This window comes from Psammomys obesus, unplaced genomic scaffold (genome assembly GCF_907164565.1).
Source record: "Psammomys obesus unplaced genomic scaffold, mPsaObe1.curated_primary_1811, whole genome shotgun sequence".
Taxonomy (NCBI): domain Eukaryota; kingdom Metazoa; phylum Chordata; class Mammalia; order Rodentia; family Muridae; genus Psammomys; species Psammomys obesus.
In genome coordinates, this window is record NW_026585644.1 from 12313778 (window position 1) to 12328631 (window position 14854).

A 14854-nucleotide genomic window follows, 5' to 3' on the forward strand; every position below is an offset into this window, starting at 1 on the left:
TGTGGCAAAGGCTACACAGAGAAACCCTGTCTTGAAAAAAAATGCCTGATATCAACCTGTGGCATCAACATGCATGAATAAACTATGAACAAACCTGCACACATATATGCAACATAAACAAAGATAAATAGATACATATGTATATACATAAACATACACACACACAGTAAACATAAAAAAGGAAGGGTATAAGTCACATTTAGAACTCTCATGTGAAAAATCCAATGTAATTGGGCCTGGGGAGATAGCTTAGTGTTATGCAAGTATGAAGACCAAAACTCAGATATTCAGAATCCATATAAAATCCAAGGGTATATAGTGGCTCACCTGTAATCTCAAAACTCAGGAGGCTGAGACAAGGGATCCCTGAGGGAAAGTATCTACCTAGACTAGCAAAAATGGCAAGCTATACAGGTTCAATAAGAAAGATGTTGCCCAAAGATATAAGGAGGAAAGTGACCAAATAAAACACCCAATGTCAACCTTGGGCTTCCAACTGCTCTCTCTCTCTCTTTCGCTCTCTCACGCGTGCGCATGTGTGCGTGCATGCACACACACATACACACTCACCTGCACCTACATCTGTGGACACATACACAAACAGGCTTACCATACACATGCAAAAATCAATTAGAACTAAATTAGCAATATTATCATTTAACTATATATTGAAGCAGAGAAATCAAACAACTATGACACAGATAAGTGAAGTACATTATAAGTGTTTTACAGTACAGATCACTCTCACACTGTCAAGTGGACAAGTAAACTGCAGATCAGGTTGATGGTACAGTCAACGTTTTTACAGAAGATGCATGTCAGAAATGAATGCTGTTAAGCTCAAAGTCTAGCCTAGATGTAGACACTGGCTGCAACACTTGCTTGCTGACATTACACTTCCAGTGATAGTGAGTGTCAATGCCACTAACTTTCCTCAGGCTGGATTTCTAGACTGCAGTGGTAGAAATTAACATTTTCATTTCTAACTAGGATTGTTGTGAAACACTTGCAAATGGCTTGGCACAAGCCAAGTCTTCACCACAAGCCCATAATAATCGTGGTTATCTGTGACCCTACCTTATCTTCAAAAGTGGATTCTCTGGGCTGGCAAGATAGCCCAGCAGGTAGAAAAGCTTGTTATGTAAGGCTGACAATCCATATTTCAGCCCTACGATAACAGGTGAAATGAAAGAACTGACTATATAAAGTTGTCCAGTGACTGCCAAACACACACATCATGGCATGTTTGTCTGTACATTCATGCTTGTTCACACATACATCCCAAGCAACAATAATCATAAATTATTACAAAGTACATTTTCTAAGAAGCCAGACATGGTGACACATACCTGCAAATGCAACACTTGCGATGGCGCGATAGTTTGAATAAGAATGGCCCCGGCCCCCATAGGCTCATATATTTAAATATTTAGTCATTAGAGAGTGACACTATTTGAAAAGATTAGAAGGTGTGACCTTGTTAGAAAAAGTGTGTCACTGGGGTAAGCTTTGAGGTTTCAAAAGTCCATGCCAAGCCCACAGTCTGAGTCTCTGCCTAAGGAACAAAATATTGTTCTCAACTACTGCCCAGCATCTGCCAGCATGCTGCCATGCTTCCTGCCATGAGGATAATGGACTGAACCACTGAAACTGTGAGCCAGACCCAAATTAAATGCTCTCTCTTTTACATAGTTGCCTTGGTCATGATATCTCTTCACAGCAACAGAACAGTGACTAAAACAGATGGTAAGCTTGCTAAGTGAAGGGATATCATTCAGACAAGGTTACACAGCAAGTCAGGACAAGCAACCACCTTTTAAAAATCCAGGAAAAAAAAATTAATTAAAAAAGAAGAGTCTCTGGTAAGAAAAGATTTAGATTCATCCTTATAGAGATGTGGGCTTACACTGTACATTATACCTTTGATACACAAAGTCTTAGGGATAAACATACAGGCATTGATAATTTAAGATTATAAACACATAAATGTATTTTGTGTTTGTATCAGTGTGTGATACATATGTACTTGAGTGCATGTGGGACTGCATGTGTGGGCGCATGTGTGCATGGCTGTGTGTGCATGTGCATGCACACATGGAGGCCACATGTTGACATCAAGTTTCTTCCTCAGTCTCTACTACTACCACTGTCCTACTCCCCCTGCTCCTATTCCCCCTCCCCCCAACGTACAGACGCACGGTAGCACCTCTCACTTGAATACTTAAATCTAGAACTTATCAACTAGACTAGTCTAGCTAGCCAACCTGCAGGGGATCCCCTGCCTCTGTCTCCTGCAGGCCATAATGTCTACATGGCACTCACATGGCTGCTGGAGATGGAACTCCAGCCCTCGTGCTCGTGTGGCAAGAACTTTACCCTAAGCCATGCCCATGTTCCTGTAATGTGTGTTACAATACTTGTCACATACTGCTACACCACAGAAACGAAGTCAGCTTGTAAATATTTTATATTAGCCTTTTTCCTGATATAAATAAAAGCACTAATTCCATATAGTAAAGTGTCTTGGCAGCCAAGAAAAGTTCAGGCTAGCCTCAAACTTAGAGATCCACCTGCCTCTGCCTCCAGGGTGCCAGGACTGAAGGTGTCACCACACCGGGCTACACTTTATAATTTTATTTAGTGATCAGGCTTCCCTTATCCACTAAAATGACAGCTAAAAAGTAAAATTTTTTCCAGGTACAGAATTCTCTTAAAAATGGAAATGATGATTTTCTATTAGTCTTCAAAACTGGTTAGGGAGGACCAAGAGATTTCAAGCCACAGATTGTCACTAACAGCATGAATTCAATTACCCTAGTTATTATAGTTCCCATTTTCAAAGTTTTTTAATTATCACATTAGTTACAGTTACATATTCCATGACTATTACTTCCTCCCCATACCTCAGCCTGCCCTCAGCAAAAAGCAAATCGTTTTCTAGGCAGGGCTAGCTCTTTCATATCACATTTATCCTCTGCTAGCGCCATCTCACAGAAACCGCTTTCCTGACACTTCAGCAGCTACACTAAATTCTACTGGAGACAATATCAAATCTTACTAATGGTCATAAACCATCTGTGTGTTTAAAACTATGCACATCTACAAATAAGTTCTGAAAGAAAATTCAGTCATCTGATTGCCTACAAAAAGCTCTTGTGTCTCTGTATGGTTCTTTTTTAATAAACAAAGTTTGAAAAAAAAATGCCTCTAAATTATTTGTCAAGATTACAAGAACAAATGAATGGAAAATTACACTATATTAGCAAACACAATTTGGAAACTGAAATTAGGAAGCTTCATAATGTAATTACCACTGTGGGTCAGTCGATGTAAATTACTTAGTATGCTGCTCTAAAATTATTATAAAACCAACTAGAACAACTCAGATGTAAGTATAAACAGATTACTTCGTTTGTTATAATGTTAATTATGACCATTCAAGGAGTGTATAAATAACAATTTTAGCCAAATCACCACAGCAGAAATGAAGGGACAACACTTACAAGCTGCTCTGATTTCACGCCATATAATTGGATGGTCTTTGCCACATTTTTTGACACAGCTAATGTAAGGTTTACATCAATAGCAGCTACATTGAGTTCACTAGAGGAAAAAAAAAAGCAGATTTCAGTTATTAATAATAGTAATGAGCAACATATAACCTGAAACCCAATAAAAACCATGTTGAATCTTTATATAGATTTTGCTGATCGCTCCCAAGAAATGGTGTTACAGTGTTTCATTTTCTCCCTACATTAAGCATTAGGAAAAAGGGCTTTGAGATGGTTTTGTTAATGATAAGTTTCACATTGACAAAAGCACGTCACATGTGGGCCCAGTCTGTGATTGAGAGAGTAAATTGTGTACACTCTTGCTAACACTGATAAATGCAATTAGAAGCACTGCTTGTCACAGACATCTGCAAGTAAGTGACAGCTCTTGAATGGAGATGATGACCTTGGAGGGACATAGGCTAAACACATAAATTACATATGACATATAAGGACACTTGGGTTCTGTATAAACTATGCCAGCTCATTCTGCTTTGTAAAGAATAACTGTGAAGATATGAAAAGCGTAGGGCTGTAATTTTAATGTTAAAATCTTAGATTGTTCAGTGTTTCTCTGTCATATCCACTGTCAACTGTAACAGGGAACTGAGAGTACATTTGATGGGACTGTAGATGGAAAAAGGACATTTTTTTCAAAACAATGGAAAGAATATCAAGAGTTAAAAATCTCATGAAAAACCATATGCCGTGGAAAAGAAAAGCATTAGCTCAGAAGTGGATGAAATTTCGGGCACTTACCAGATTAACTTAAAAAAAAAAAACTAAAGGAAGCCACCCAAGGACTTGAGGCACACACCTTTAATCCTAGTGCTAGGGAGGCAGAGACAAGCAGATCTAAATGAGTTGAAGATCAGTCTGGCCTATATAGAGAGTTCCAGGACAACCAGGGCTACACAGAGACCCTACCTCAAAAATCAAAACAAAACAACAAAAAGAAGCTGAATGAATGAAACAAGACTGGTATATGCTGGATATGACAAAATGCCCTTTCATGTAGTACTGAGACCACTCACTTTTACATTCTATCAAACGCCAGCATAAGCGTCCTTCAAAACCCCAAATGATATCTGCCTATGGCACTGTCACCCTTGATGACCAACCTCCTCAACATTTACAGAACTAGGTAGCAGATATCAAGTTAAATATGGTACCTTTCCCACCACAAGTACACTCAGCAGGGAACAGCCTGCTGAGTTAAAATGAGAAGCTTACAGTCAAGACATCAGCAAGTTCAAGTACATGGTGAAAGGTACAGGGCAGCTGAAGCAGTGTACAAGTACAGCCACAGCTACAGATACTCATATAAGTAGTACACCTGTAAACTGCCATCATTACGTCTTCAGACTGAAAGAACGTAAGCAATCCTACTTCATGGGTCCATAATGCCCAGTGACTCTTTTTACTCCTCAAAATGTCAATCACAAAAGTACAGAATTAGGGCTATGACAACTTGCCAGCTATGGCAGGCACTGAGCTGTGACCTGTAATCTAACTGGAATACCTGTAAAGCCAAAAGCATAATTGTGTCTGTAAGTACTCAAGAAGCAACTTTGTTGGCTGCCTTCCCTTTTTAGTTTAAAGGTTGTCACATTCACTTGATAAGTTTGAAACAGTGAACACAAGTAGGCTCATCAGAGTGAGGAATCCAATTTCCGTCATGAAGTGCTTTCTGAGTTAAAACCTCTACATACGTCTTAGCTTTTTTAGTTTGTATTATTTTATACTTGATTTCCTATGGAGTACTAGGAAGGTAGTAGAGTATGTAGAATTGGCTTTAGTTTCCTCTTGCTAAGATACAAAATAACTATAACAGATGATCTCTACATAATGTATGCTATATTTATACAAGAATGGCATTGTTAATTGGAAACTCAGCACTATGTGAGTACACACTATAAAACAATTTAACTGAACATTAATTAGTTGAATTACTAGCAAGCATGGCAGGCAGCTTGGAATGCCATTATACAAGGAATACATACCTTGCTATAGTCTTAATGATCCCATCAAGCTCATCAGAGGAAGGAGGATTACGCCCACCAGGAGGGAAAACCAAGTTGATGGGATCAAAGAGTCGTGATAGGGATTTTGAGAGATAAGCAGCCTCAAAAGGTTGCAGTGAATCTTTCAAAGCCTTTTCTGGACTGTGAGGAAAAAGAAATTTAAAAGGTAAGTAATAGCTATAAACTTTAGTTACAAACATATTTCAAAATATATCTCAAATGAATATAACTATTAACAAGAATTTGTTTTAAAAGATGTAAGTATTTTTACAAACATGTTTCATAACTGACATCTATTAAGAATCATACACACATTTTAAGTGTAAATCTTAACTATCTAGCACAGCATTTACTATCATTTACTGTTTTGGTGGTTCCAAGACTAAAAGAATGCTGCAAGAGTCCATTAATCTATCCTATTTATAGACTGTCAAAGCATATCCAAGAGATGCAGCCAGCAGATTCCTTTCACGTTAGCTCAACTCTTTTTACTCACAGCTACAACTTCAACAAGGCCTACAAACTTAGAGGAGGAGTACAGAGGTAGGCCTACATGAGATTTCTATTCTTGGGACACTAGCAAGAATGAAGACAAAATAAAGAAATATTTGTGAAGTCTGTAACAGCATCAATGTTCTCAAGTGGAGTTCTCTTGCTAAACTCTTCTTTGCCCTTCCCTGACACTGACAATCAATCCCTGTAGGCTTCCATATCCAGGCAATGACTAGGTCTTACTGTGTTGTTTTATTAGCAAATGCCTTTCACCACTATTAACTGTTTCACTCGTATGATTACTTGCATGTCTTGCCACATCTGCTTTCAATCCCTTCAGCAACCTTTCTATTGTCTTTTTCCTTGGAGAGTGAACTCCTTGTCTTACATGCCAACCTTGACAACCTCTGGCCTGTTTGCCCTCTGTGTACAGGAAAGAGCCTCTCTTCTTTTCACCCTTCTAGTCAGCCTGCAAGCCTAGAGTCAGATTGCTCTTGGCTCCTGAAGCATAATTCCACAGTTATCTCTGCTGCTTCTTCATTCAGTAAGCATTTCTCCCAGCACATATTTACTAGGAATAGGTACCAGGCACTTTGTTAAGTGATGAGATGAAAATTAAGAGCATTTTACAGCCATGCTTGTAGGAAGCACTCAGGAAGCAGAGGAGCTCTGTGAGTTTGAGGCCAGCCTGGTCTACAGAGCCAGTTCCAGGACAGCTAGGGCTACAGAGAGAAACCTTGTCTTGAAAACAAAAACAAAACAACAATGACAAACAACAATAACAAAAAATAACTTACAGTTTAGTGAACAGGGAAGCAGGTGAAGTTGAAATATAATGGTGATTTTCTGTATGATCTACTCTTTCCTGTATGATCTTCTCTTCCCACAAATATCATTAAGTTTTTACAATCTGCCAAGTATTTCCTGATCATGAAAGCTCTGTAATGCACTTGGTTAAAAATAACTGTACACTAGCCTTGTCAGGTTTGCAAGCTAACAGAAAGTATGTAAAAGTCAAACATCAGGCTGCACAGGCAGCCTACAATGGGTAAGAGCACTGGCGGTAGCCAGGCTTAGTGGCTTACACCTGTAATTCCAACACCTGGGGTGGGGGGACCAAGGCAGGCAGATTGCTGTGAGTTTGAGGCCAGCCTGGTCTACAGAGGGAGTCCAGAACAGCCACGGCTACACAGAAAAACCCTGTCTCCAAAAAAACAAAGCAAAAACAAAAATTAAAAATTAAAAAAGCCCTGGCAGTTCTTCCAGAGGACCTGAGTTCCACATCCAGCATCCACATGGTATCTCACAATCTTCTGTAGCTCCAGTTTCAGGGAACCCAAGACCCTCTTCTAGCCTCCATATGCACTAGGCATGCCAATAGCACACAGACATACATTTCAACAGAGTACTCATACGATTTTTTTAAGTAGGTCCTGAGCCCGATATATAATGAGAGTAGTAGGTGCTAGAACACTAAAGCATAGAGAAAGCGAAGCACTGTCATCAAACATTTTTACACTGCTTAATATCAAGAGGCCTAAAACCTAACCCATAGGTCTCCCACTGCAGCCATTCAGTCTCACGGAGCAAAACTGATGAGCATAACTGGGCATATTCTATTGTGTTTATTTGATCTGCCTTCCATGATTTTCCTATTATTTTGACCTAAGAATATTTACTTTAAAATAACAAAAGTTCACCAGGTGGTGAACACGCCTTTGATCCAGCACTCTGGAGGCACAGGCAGGCGGATCTCTGAGGCCAGGCTGGTCTACAGAGAGAGTTCCAGGACAGAGAAACCCTGTCTCAAAAAACAAAAAGAAGCGTAACAAAGAAACAAAAAATTTTCAGAAAAATATAATGTACCTCTTTGTTCTCCATTAAAAAGAACATTGTTAAACAAATTTACATCTAAATTTGATCTCTTAAAGCCTATAGCTTTATATTTAAGATCCCTGCAATCATCAATCAGCAAAATCAATCAAACTTTTTGTGTGTGTGTTAAAAAACAAAAAAACCATTCGGTAGGAGAGACAGCTCAGTTAAGGGCACTGGGTGTTCTTGCAAGGATCTGAGTTCATTTCCCAGCACCCACATAGTGACTGACAAACATCTGTATCTCAGGTTTAAGGGAGCCAACACTTTGTTCTGACTTCCATGGCCATGTGGTGCACATACGTATGTGCAGGCGCTTACACCCATAAAGTAAATACATCTTAAAAATAAGACAGAAGGAGAACTATCCTAGTGGCACCTGCTTTTAATCCCAGCACTCAGGAGACAGAGAATCTCTGAGTTCAAGTACAGGCTGGTCTAGAGAGAGAGTGCTCCAGGACAGGCAGGAACTACACAGAGACACCCTGTCTCTACATCACTCCCCAAAAAACCTCTTCTTTGACTATCACACACCTCAACCAACACACACACATACTCCATACCGAGTTCTGTATGACCAAGTTACATTATGTTTCCTTAGCATTTGCTAGATTTCACATGAACAATGTTCTTTACCATTGGATTTTTTGTTGTTTTTGTTTTGTTTTCATTTAGCCTGATGTAATGTTTTTCAAAGTTCACCCAAATTCTTCACTGGCACATTTATTCGTGCTTCATTTCCTTTTATGGGCAAACAATGTTCATTTATAGGCAAAGTTTTCTTTTACTTACTCACTGACGTTTCAATAACCATTTAGGTTACTTCCATATTTCAGCTCTAATAAATAATGCTGGCACAAGCATTTGTGTACAAATTTCTGTGTGAACATATGAATTTATTTCTCCTGGATATAGACCAAGGCGGAACTGACCCAATACTGGGTCATATACACACATATACATACACATATATACATACATATATACACACACATATTTCTTTTACTGCCTAAACTTTCAATATTATATCCAGGAATCTTTTACCATATTTTAAATCACAAAGTTATGCCCTTACATTCTTCTATAATATGTTTATACTATACATTTAAATTTTTTAAAGATTTACTTTGTGTATGAGTGTTTTGTTTCCATGTATGTGTATGTGTGTATATATATATGTATATACACACACACACACACACACATATGTATGTATGTATGCACCACGTATATGCATATATGTGTTTAAATTTATGTACCATCTGCATGGCTGGTATCCACAGACTTCAGTAGAAGTCATCAGATCCCCTGTAACTGGAGTAACAAATGGTTATGAGCCAACACGTGGGCACTGTGAACTGAACTGGGTCCTCTGTGAGCAACAAATACTTAACACTGCTAAGCTATGTTTAACCCCTATACTGTACATTTAGATCTATGATCCAATTTTAGCTCATTTTTATATATAGTGTCACAAAAAGGATCCAACTTCACTTTTCTGCATGACTATTAGCTGTCTGAGAACATTTGTCAATGACTACTCCTTCTGTATTAAATGGTCATTATATTCCTTTTTAAAATCAAATTCACATAGGCAATGCACCTCTTTCTACACTTTGAATTCTAATCTATCCTTGTGTCATACCAAACCATTATGATTAGAATATGAGATGTCCTCCACAACTCATACACTGGCAGCTTAACTGCTAGCATATGGATTTTGCATAGAGTTTTTGGGCTCTGACCTAACAAATGGATGGAATCATTGATAGCTTCAACATATGGATAGTATTAGTAGGGAAAGAGTAGAAAGTAGATAGTGGTGGCAAGGACACGAAGTAGGTCACCAGCAGCAAGCCCTTGTGTTCTGCCCCCCATCTCCTCTGCTCCTGGGCCGCTGCAAAGTGGCCCGCATCCCTCCACCATGCTTTCCTCTATGATGTTTTTGCCCTGAGAGTATCCTGAAAGCACTGGAAAGAAAGCTGGAAAGCCATAAGCCATAAGTCTTTCCAGCTTTACTTTCTCTCAGGTACCACAATGACAAAAGGATTTAATATATAGATACCCTGACTAGCAAAAGATACAGAATCAGAATTCTATCTTCTAGAGGTAAAGTGTTATTCCCAGTGGCTCTGTGCTATTTCCAGTTCTTTCCTAGTGCATGTGCATGAATTGAAAAATGAAGCTAAGCCAGAAACACACTGATAATGAATATGGTGTTTTATACTAGCCATTTAAAGGTTAATGTATTATTAAATTTCTGCTTTGTCTCCTCTTGTACTATGTTTTAGCTAATCTTTCTTTTATCATAAAACAGCTACCGAGGAGACAATCTGGTCTCAACTTCCCATTCCAGCCTAACTTGGTATGTACGTCATCAGTCAGGTCTAGTAGACATAACCAGCTGTATTAGGAAAAACACTGAAAGAGAAAGCAGCAGCTAACACTACACAGAACCTACCCAGTGTTTTTGGTTACTAAGTAAGGGATAAGAATCCACCAATTGAGTCAGTGTTGTGACAATAAACAGAATTTTAGATTTGAGGAACGCTAATCACTTAATCTGGCACTCACACAGAAATGTGAGATCAGATTTTGTGTAATGCTGGCGGGGAGAATTCATAGACATAATATATTGGTTTCTAGTGTAGCTCTTAAAGATGGTTACAAAATATGTGCTTTGTGGTGACCCTAGGCATCATCTGAGATAGATTCAATTGTATGTAGTCTTTTCTTAAACACTGACATAGGAAATATACCAGCATAACATTTATCTCCCTGGTAGTTTAAGCACACACCAGATCAACTGAAAGACAAAGGCTGCATTTGCTTATCCCCCAGCTTCTAATCAACCTAGCACTGTGCTAAACATCAAAACCCATTTTGGTAGAAGGTACAATATTCAGCCTACAAATCAATGTAAAATACACCAATCATACCAAAGACTTAGAAGCTTAGTATATTTTCAACTTCTACTTTATAAGGAAAATAGAAAACGGACTCCCTAAAATGCCAACAACCCATTCATTCAAATTAAATAAAACATACTCATAGTCTGGCCTTTTCAGTATGAACATGTCTTGCGTCTCGTCTTCCATGTGTGAGAGGTCAGCATAGAGGTCAGCAGTTCCACTTGGACTGAAATGTACTTGGGTACTTTGACTGCACTGCTGAAGACGCTTCCATAAGTCATTATACAGACGTAATAATTTAGGGTATTCACCTTCAAATGCCTGTTTTAAAAACATGGAAGCTGAAAAGGAAAATACTTATTAGATAAATGATAAGACAAAAAGAAGTAGTAAATCAGTATGGCTTTTCACATGAATATGTAACAAATAGACCAGTACTAATAGACAAACTAAAGACATGTTCCAATAACACTTTTGAAAATAATGCCAGTTATTCATTGCATTTGGTCAAAGACCACATACTTTGTAATGTTATCCACATTAAATTAGACAAAATTCACAATTACAGTTTAATATATCCTTTTCTTGATAATTGATAAAAAATAGACACATAGAAAAATCAGATATATTACAACCATTTCCTTCTTCAATAGTTTCTATCTAATTGTTAGAATGTTTTAATAGCAAAACCAGACAGTAAAGGGAAACAAATGAAAAGAATAGCATTTTTCAGTAATGTAGGTCCAACTTTACAAATAAAGCTTTTCGAAATGTAATTCAGCAACATTTAAAAAGATGTGGCATGACTGAGGAGAATTATTCCAGGAATTAATTACTAGGTTAACATTTTAGAATCAGTTAGTGTGATTCACCATATTAACAAACTTCTAAGAAAAAAATCACATTATCTTTTAATACAGAAATATATATATATAAAAAGCCTAACATTTACTCCTAATAACAATTCCAAGGAGCAGTGGGACCTGAAACAGATGCTCAAGTGGGAGCAGAATCATCACTGTCAGCCCAGTGAGAGGAAACAGACTTTCAGGTTAGAAACAAAAAGCTGACACTGTGTTGAGAGGCAGTATTATCTCTATGAGAGTTCAGACAGGAGTTTAAACTTCTGTACAGAAAGTCAATGAGGAAACAAACCATGTCTATAAACTGGAAACAACCAATCAGAAATTTCGTTATCTATCTATCTATCCATCTATCTATCTATCTATTTATGTTTTTTGAGACAGGGTTTCTATGTGCAGCCTTAGCTGTCCTGGAACTTACTATGCAGACCAGGCTCAAACTCACAAAGACCTATCTGCCTCTGACTCCTGAGAGCTGGGATTAAAGGCAAGCACCACTAGTACCCGGAAGAAATTGATGTTTTAAAAGAACACATTAGCACTAGTATTAATATGTGAATTTCTTAACCATATACTTAACACAATATGAAGACAATGTGGATATATTGAGCTAAAGAAGACCTAACTACCTAGAGAGAGAATATGTAGTTTAGTAGGTTGTTACATGTGGACTACGCCAAGATTAATCTATATGTTAAATGAAATCTCATGCAAAAATCAATGCAGACCTTTTATAGGAATTAAGAAGATGGCTAAAAAATTCTTATAGAAATGGAAATTACCTAGAACAGCAAAATTACCTTTGAGAAAATAAGTTATAGGACTAACACTGTATGATCTCAAGATTTTTAAAATTATAATAATCAAAACAAGTAGTATTGGATAAAAGGAAGCATACATATTAACAGCATTGTAGAAAGTGCAAAAGCTCATGAAGAAATAACATTTTTAAAAAAACCTAAATTTTTTTGGGAGGGAATAAGGGAGTGGGATATAGCTGGGATACAGAGTTAATAAAATGTAACTAATAATAAAAATTAAAAAAACCTTGAATTTTGACAAATATAAGTTGTTGAGGGTCCATGTCAAGACATGTAACAACTGAATATTTCTACGCACACCCTTCATAATTTAACCCCATTGTGCCTTACATAGAAACTAATTCACAAAGGATTTAATTTTCTAGAAAGTAAGTGAGGTAACTTTCCTTCCCAGGGGTATGACAGGATGTGAAACCCCAGTCACTATCACTGAAAGAAATCATGGAACATCTGTATCAGAAGCGACTTTTCCTCAGTAGGCCCCACGGAGAGAGCAAGGCAAGCCCAGAGTGGGGAAATACATTCCTACATATCTGACAGAGCATTTATAGCCAGAGTATCTACAGTCAGACAATTTGTTTATAAAGGCTCATTATCAAAGGTCTGTGGATGGCAACTAAAGACTACAAAACATTAAGCTTTTTCGGTCTCCGCCCAACCTAATCAGGCAGTAGAAGCCAATGAGCAGTGTGCTACTCCTGCCCAGGCTGCTTGCTGGCTGCAGACTCCTATCTTTGGACAACTCCTAAAGCTGCAGCGGGTCACACTTTCTAAGCTACACAAGAATTTCAAGCCTTGCCCAGCTCTGGAGCTCCCTCAGTCTGATAATGCTCTTAAGGTTATGTTCCTAACAGTGCTTAATGCTCTGTTACACTTCCTGGATATTCTAATCCTATCTGTCTAAAGTGCATTTCCTGTACTTGTCTAAAAACCCCATGTAGGTAAAGAAATACCTGTTTTCTTTAAACCACAGCTGGTTACCTACCAAAATACCAAACCACTAGAGATTAAGTATTTGAATTATATCTTACACTTCAGGAAGTTTACTTTTTTCCATTTTCATTTTTTACCATTATAGAACAAACTGCTTTCACACAACTAAACTTTGTCTAGATCCTCTCAGTACCTGTGAGTACACCAAGTATATTTAAAACTTACAATAAGTGCCATGTTTAAATCTTTAAGCTAAGTTCTCTTTCAAGTGTTCATACAATGTGACCCTCCCTGCCCCTGGGGATGGTTGGTGATATTGATCCACAAGGGACGAAGAACAGGGAGCTTGGAAGCCCCGCAAACATGGATGGACAAAAACCACAATTTCTGGGAGCAGCCTGAAGGAAGTGGTTCAATTTTACTCAGGGTGAAGGGGGGTTATATAGACCTCTGGAAAGGGCATAGGGATATCCACAGAAGATCTAGAGGCTAGAGGGCTAAGGTACTGAGTTGCCTCCTTTGCATGCAGAGGTGTCCCAGGAATCCCAGGTGCTTACTGAATGGGTTCTTATAGGGAGAAGGGGAGTTGGACCTGAGTTTCCTTAAGGACCAGGAGACATTCCTCAGGTAGAGGGTGTGGGAATCTGAACTCCCCGGGCACCAAAGAGGAACAGCCAATGATAAAGGGAGTTTTCCATTTTGCACCAAGCTCAAGACTCCCAGGTCATGGTGGACTGCAACCTTAGCAGCAGTGGTTCCTGACAATATAAGTTGATTTTAATCCATTATTTGATAAATATAGAATAACTGTGTTGGGTAGTTTTTTTGTGAACTTGACACAAGGTAGGGTCATCAAGGAAGAAGGAATCTTAATTGAGAAAATGCATCCATATGATTGGCCTAGAGGTAAGTCTGTAGGGTATTCTCCTGATTGACTGATGTGGGTAGCCCTACCGCATGTAGAAAGCATAAGAAAGCAGGCTGAGCCAGGCAGTAAGCAACACTCCTCCACAGCCTCTACATTAGTCTCTGCCTCCAGGTTCCTGCCCTGACTCCCTTTAGTGACAGACTGCTATCTGAAAATATGAGATGGAAGAAAACCTTTTCTGCCCATGGTTTTTTTGTTTGTTTGTTTGTTTTGGTTGTGGTGTTTGACACAACAATAAAATGCTATGAAAACAATTTTGCATATCAGAGTAATAGAATTCACCTATAAATAGAAAAACAGGTTATCAATTCTCGGCTACATAGGAATTTATGATTCAGATACCTGAGTATACAAACTACTGATCTCTAGAATTACAAAACAAATGCTAACTTACTATTAAAATGTAATAATTTAACAATTTTAAAGACACCATTATGAACACTCTAGGGTAGGGG

General features: G+C 38.2%; 1 protein-coding gene across 1 annotated transcript in view; it reads right to left on the minus strand.

The window, feature by feature from the left end:
* Positions 1-14854, minus strand: part of Cog5 (component of oligomeric golgi complex 5) — a 279550-nt gene that overhangs the window by 52072 nt on the left and 212624 nt on the right. Inside the window, exons 12-14 of the mRNA XM_055624641.1 lie at positions 10991-11195; positions 5555-5716; positions 3504-3603 (exon numbers count right to left, since the gene is read on the minus strand). Of these exons, the coding sequence (XP_055480616.1) occupies positions 3504-3603; positions 5555-5716; positions 10991-11195 (467 nt within the window). The remainder of the gene's footprint in view (positions 1-3503; positions 3604-5554; positions 5717-10990; positions 11196-14854) is intronic.